The 6,540-nt window shown below is 36.5% G+C and overlaps 1 protein-coding gene across 1 annotated transcript; it reads left to right on the top strand.

Moving 5' to 3' along the window:
* LOC118806657 (C-C motif chemokine 14-like) lies at window positions 1-3,502 on the top strand. The gene is made up of 3 exons (XM_036568159.1): window positions 1-165; window positions 2,448-2,565; window positions 3,376-3,502. Exons 1-3 carry the CDS (start codon window positions 90-92, stop codon window positions 3,479-3,481), a joined length of 300 nt encoding a protein of 99 aa, XP_036424052.1. The 5' UTR covers window positions 1-89; the 3' UTR covers window positions 3,482-3,502.
* Window positions 3,503-6,540: the final 3,038 nt, after the last annotated feature.

Raw genomic sequence — 6,540 nt, 5'->3', positions numbered from 1 at the left:
TAAAAAAAAAGTGTGAGAGACTGAGCAGCTCAAACTGGAGATACAGACGGAGAGAGAAACAATCAGAGCTTCAGACGCCTGCAGAGAAGATGGACATGAAGATGAGCTGTGTGTGTTTGGTGCTGGGGCTGGTCCTGCTGATGACCATCTCCTCAGATGCTTGTCGTGAGTTTATAACATCTTATAAACTTATAAACTTCATCTTATAACACATTTTCGGAAACACTTTCTATGAATGTCACCTTTGTAAGCATCTACAAACACATTCATAACATGTTATAATGCATTCATAAGACATTATAAACACAGCTATAAATATTTATAAAAATGCATTATATGTTATAGCCATGTTTATTATGCATTATCAATTGTTAACATAATGCATTATAAGTACTAATCATAACAAATTATAAGAGCTCATTGTCCACTCTAAGTAAAGTGAAGCGTACTGTACTAAAGCCTCCTCCAGTGTTCAGAGTGAGGCTTCAAGTTGAAGTATTTACTGAAGGATTTACTGAAACACTAAAACATTCACAATAAAGCACATTACAGGCTTCAAATGTCAGAGTTTAAACTAGAGCTGCCATCAGTGTTTTACCCAATGTGGGAAAGGTAATGTTCACCACCGTTAGCTTGGTATTTGTCTTTACTTTACGCTCTCCAAGCTGGGACTGACTTCTTTGGCACTGACATTATAACATGTTATTAACACTATTTATAATGCATTATATTAACAATTTGTAGTGTATAATAAGCATGGCTATAAAGTGTAATTCAGTGTAATTCTTTTTTATAAATATTTATAACCATGTTTTTTATGCCTTAGGAATACATTATAACATGTTATAAAGGTGTTTATAGATGCTTACAAATGCGACATTCATAGAAAGTGTTACCGCATTTTCTAGTTGTACATGTAGATTCAGGCTCAGATTAACACATCATAATCAGGGGTGGTAAATACCTGTACTTTGTTAGCAGGAGTGGAAAGAGGACAGAAAGTCCATACTTAATCCCCATCCCTATGTAAAAGTGCTGTTACTGTAGTGATAATTTACTTAAGTATACGTTAAAGTTTGTGTTTTCTCTGTGTACAGCTTGCATGCAACAAATGAACTTCATATTACACCACATGCTGATCATATGACTGTTAATCATATAGGACAGTAAGTGACAAAGGGACAGTATGTGACAAACAAACTGAGCACAACAGAATTGTTGTGCAGAGTTTACGGGAAAACCTGTATTAGAGTAGCTTTTCCGTATCACAGCCTTATACGTCCATGAAGCTACAAAATCGTGACAGAACCATATTTTATAGGGGAAAACTGTAGGATATGCATTTCTACCTATGTGAACTACAGTTGCTAGCTAACAGGCACTTACAATAAAACATGTGACAGATTAAGTTTGTCATTTTACTCTAAAGCAAGAGTAAGAAAAAATACTGAACTCAGTACCTGCTTATCTCTGATCAGCTAGCTCGTCGGCTGCTCCCTCTGAGTTGAGTTGTGAAAAGCAGAGATCTCGACAGGTTTTGGGAGGCTGTTTAACAGATGATAATAACGATAATAAATATAATAATATAGTTCACCTTTTGGACAAAGTACGTTCCTCATTTGTTCTGGTAGTGTTCTCCTCTTTTTTTCTCCTCTAAACTTCTCTGGACACATCAGGGCTGAATTGTTTTTGACACTGATCTCTTTTTATTGGCTTTCAAAACTGAGTTTTTTTTTTTAATTACCCAGGCTGTCTACTAACTGGTTTATGAGCTGATGTGCTAATTTCATCTGTAACATTAGAAACAACTAAACTGGTGAAGTAAAAGTACTTTTTTAAAAAAGTGCTGTGATTTAATTCTGTGTACAGAAGTACAATGGTCATTAATTTCCACTCTTATTTAATTCCAAGAAAAGAAAAATACACTTTTTATTCATTACATTTTTATATTTGCACTAAAATAGCCGTTGCAAATCTCATCTGAGGAGATGTATCTTTATTTTTCTCACATATTTGATTTTTTAAGTTCTGCATATATCTGTATTTGTGGTAAAACAAGGCAGATTTGCTAGTCTGGGTGATGGAGAACATGATTTGTCCCCAGCATTAAAGTTAATATAATATTTAATATTATAAATATTATAAACAATAAAAAGGATTTGTTGACTCTTTATCTGTAACATTGTGATTTGTATTTAATTGAATGTGTTTAAATATAGATATTTATTACTTTCACACTCTACTCTACTACTACTAAAAATAACAGTAAGAACAACTACTGATAATGGTAATCAATAATAATAGCATAATGTTTGATTGTTATTTTTATTAGAACCATTGTTTATTAGTAGTAATAGTAAAATTAGTCTAGGTGTGCAGAAAATGCAGGTTGAATTGTTCCACAGTTAGAAGGCAGATCTTCAAATCTTTCTTCTCCTCTTCCTCAGCTCATGGTCTTTGCCATCCTGATCTGTGCTGTTTCAACTTCATCACTTTTAAAATTCCAGACACAGAAATACTAGAAGTGGTAAAAACACATCACAACTGCCCCAAGACAGGCTATGTGTGAGTATCTGCCTTGTATGTAAGATGTATATCGTCACTGTCGGAACAAAATCTCATATCTAGAAAATGGGAAATTTTTCGGAAGAAGAAAAAAACGTTCCTAACTTTGATGTACATTAACGCAAAACTAGGATTTGGGGATTTGGCAACCTCTCTGGTGGAAATATGTAATTGCACACAACGTGCGGAAGAACATTTTGTAACGGCGGTTGTGCTTCACACCCCCATAAGCAGATCCGACTTTTGCGAATGTGTTGAAAGAGAATTCAAAGAGATCTCAATTGATTTCAGTGAATTATCTACTATTGTCATCACATCCTTATCAGTATGATGTTGATTTTGAGATCATTTGAGACCTAAACATCAAGCTGAACCTGCATGTGTGAAGTTAATATGTAAAGAAAAGTACAACATAGTTAAAAAATTCCTACAAAATCCGTCCCGGTACTTCTGACTATTACATGATTATTTGCAGGTGATTTGCAGCAGCGCACACTCCCCATATTTTAGTGTTTTCTTTTTTTCTTTTATTCTTAATAATGCTATTTTCAGTTTTAACAAAAATATTACATAATGCTGCTCTAATGTACTGCGGTTCTAATTCTAATGAGGTAACTAGTTTTGAAAGATTTCTATTGGTCCATTCATCAGGAAATTTCGGGACAATGTAAACGACAGCTGCTGTTTTCAAATCATGTTAAAAAAATTACGATACAAGGTTTTGTTCTGATAGAGACAATATGTGGTTTATTGTTTTAATGTGTCACAAACACATTTCTTTCTATATTAAATCTAAATTGTATCTTTCAGGTTTACAACAAACAAGGGCAAATTCTGCAAGGAGGACCTTCAGCAAACCCAAAAATTGAGATCTACAACTTCAACCCAACCCACACTCAGCACACAGAGCAGCTAAAAGCTTTACACAACTCTTTAATCATCACAGGATTTTATCAGTCAGCGCTTTGCTTTTTCATTATTGTCAGTGATTGTTTAACTCTGTGGAAATAAAACATTATTATTAATGGTTATTTAATGGTGTGCAGCATTTATATTGTCACAGTATTACATGGATATTATATAAGAGAGTGATGCAGTGAGAGTTATATTGTGGTGATATTGTAGAGGCTGTGTGTTCATTCACATTCACAGAACAGCAAAAACAGAGTGTAATGAGAAGATGAAGATGATCTATAATGCCTTTAGTATAACCGTCTCCTAATAATGCACATTTAGGTAGACAGAACAGATCATAGAACTAGAAAAAAATAATAAAAGCTGCCTGCATATAAAAACAGTTATGTTTTGAGCTGTTGGGTTTTGGGCTCTAGCGTTCTGAAGGAGGTGAATGGTAAATCTAGTAAGCCAGACTTTAACCTGTTATCAGAGAATCTGGAGTATTTGATCATTTAACATCACCAAAAATCAGCAATATTGACAGAAAGGCACATTTGACTGACCAACAAACCAACCAACCTGTTTTAGTCTGATCTATGAAGAACAAAACAGCACTCGTGTGAGGATTTCTTGCTTAAGAGCTTCTAAATACTTCAGAGAAATCTACTGAAACATTAAAAAATGTGATACCCAGACTGGTTGCAGAGGTGTTTTTTTTCCTACTGGACTGATTACAACCAGTAAACAGAACTGCATACACACAGATGTGCAGAGCCAAACAAGCATGAAAAAAGAAAAAAAACTTAAATCTCAAAAGTATTTAGCAGTTTGATAGATAACAATTATCGTAAGTTAAATTCTTTGGCGCAGACCCCGTTGTCAGCCCAGGTCGTGGAATGTCTGGACCCTCACAGATCCTACCGTACATGGACGGCAGGGGTGGAGCCTACTCCCTGGGCAACAAGGCGAGGACCAACCGGGCGGGGACCAAACTGGCTGCAGTAGATAGGAAGGAGGGGAATAACAAAATGTTGGCATCTGAAAGCAGCAAAGTGGAGTCATTTTAAAGACAGGTGGAAGCTGGTGATTGGTCAGAATATTGAGTGATGTAGCCTTCATTTCTTGAGTGCAGAGATAGAGCTGGAGCTCGTTAACAGTCCATCTGATAGGGAGAGCTTCTCTATCCAGACAAAATAGAGATACAGCGAGAAGCTCTCACTGTCTAATGGACTGTTGGAGCTCCAGTACTGTCTCAGCTTCTCACCTTCATAGATCATACAGTAGATGGTGAAGGTGAAGGAGCTTCAGGTCCTCTGCAGTCAAGAACTGATGTCAGTGGGCGACATCAGTCTTTATTTCTCATAGTGCAGGTGGTGGTTCTGCACCAGAGGGGGCGTCCGAGAGCGATAAATGTCAAAGAACCCAGGCGAACCTATGAGCTCTGTTCCTCGAGTGAGGCTGAGCATCTTCTTGCTGGAATGGACTTGGAAGAATGCAAATTATACACAGCAGCCAAGAGGGCGCAGTTTGAGGGGAAAGGGGCAGGAGCTCAAGCCCACCCCGGGGCCCATCTGTGCACATGTCTGGCAACTGTGCATTGTGCTCGTATCTTTCTAATGTTTTACTCAGATTCTTGTGTAAAAGACATTGAAAAAAGTGCAGTATAAATAAAATTATTATTATTATTATTATTATTATTATTATTATTATTATTATTATTAACTGATTACTCTCTCCAACTCTGACTTAAACAACAATACACTGGAAAATAAAGTTTCAGCATTTCTTTTCTCTTGTGTAGTAGTGTGACACTACTGAACTTAAGTTTGAAGTTTGGAAACTGAAGTTTCCCACACTGTTAGAAATAAAGGTTCTGTTCAGGAACATTTTTCATTCGTCAAGTTACAAACAATGTAAATGTTCCCTCAAAGGTACAACAGTGGTTTTAAGGTCTGATTGTGAACCTTAAATAAGTTTTTCCAGGTGAAAAGTTTGTATTTGTACCTTTTCATAACCGAATGTTTTAAAACAGAACAGTAAAATAAAAGCCTGGAGACGAGACGGGGTGTGTGGAGTCAGTACAGCTTAGAACATATCATTTCAGTGGATTATGGTACAGTTATGTTCCCTGACTAAAGGTACTGAGATGCACCCTTGAGGGTCCCACCCCAGTGACAGGAGGGGTACTGCCCCAGTGAGAGTGTATAGGACTACTGTAATGATCCACAGCTGGAGATGAGCGATTTAGAACGGTTCATATTTTCTCTTTCAGTAGCTCAGATATTAAAGTATCTTCTGTACAGTAGATCATCTCTTTGTGTAGTTTTCAACAATACATTTTCACTTAAAGCTGTTCAAGTATAATTAACTGAATTTAGAGAACAATGCATTAATTAATTAGTGTTTAATTGCATTTATTAATTAGTGTTTACATAAGAATAGACTGGTTCTCAGGTCTCAAGTGACTGACAGACGTCTCATGTGCTGCATTCACACATCAGGCAAGTTATCAAGGGTCATCTTGAGACTACAGTTTCTGCTCTGAGAGGAAGTGAGTGTGTGTGTGTGTGTGTGTGTGTGTAAGGGGGTGTTTAACCAGATGTTTATCTCTAAAAGCTCCCTCACAGAAAGTTATTACATGAAATGGCTCTAAATACACTGACTGGTGACTGAGACACTGTTTTATGATAGTCTGGTGATAAAGTTTTGTCCAGAAACGTCTTAGTAATCCATTTATTTTGATCCATCATGGTGGAGGGATACATGCAGGGCATTGTGAGGCAAAATAGACCCCAAAGAAAACTTATTATTTCAGATTTTCCACTATTTTACCATCATTAACATAAAGGCTCAGAGGAGACGTGTAGGTTCACTGGTGATTTTTTGGATTGTAAATAAAATGTTTATATTTGAGTTGTAGTCATCGTGACCCCTGGTTCCTATCACCACCACTGTAAAGAGTCTATACGTTTCTCTACAACGACCCATTTCACATCAAACCACTCTGAATGACTCTCTCAGAATTATGCAAAAATTTTGAAAAAGGAATTCCCCTTTAAGGTGTACCTATGGCAATCA

This window comes from Colossoma macropomum, unplaced genomic scaffold (genome assembly GCF_904425465.1).
Source record: "Colossoma macropomum unplaced genomic scaffold, Colossoma_macropomum, whole genome shotgun sequence".
NCBI classification, from domain to species: domain Eukaryota; kingdom Metazoa; phylum Chordata; class Actinopteri; order Characiformes; family Serrasalmidae; genus Colossoma; species Colossoma macropomum.
Note: the sequence above shows the minus strand (reverse complement) of the source record. Positions and strands in the feature narration are given on the sequence as shown.

Bases quoted from the DNA above. Each gene is read 5' to 3' on its own strand.
- LOC118806657 (XM_036568159.1), top strand. From the start codon at position 90: ATGGACATGAAGATGAGCTGTGTGTGTTTGGTGCTGGGGCTGGTCCTG. The intron at 166-2,447 runs GTGAGTTTATAA...CCTCTTCCTCAG, and splicing joins CATCTCCTCAGATGCTTGTC to CTCATGGTCTTTGCCATCCT. The intron at 2,566-3,375 runs GTGAGTATCTGC...TGTATCTTTCAG, and splicing joins TGCCCCAAGACAGGCTATGT to GTTTACAACAAACAAGGGCA.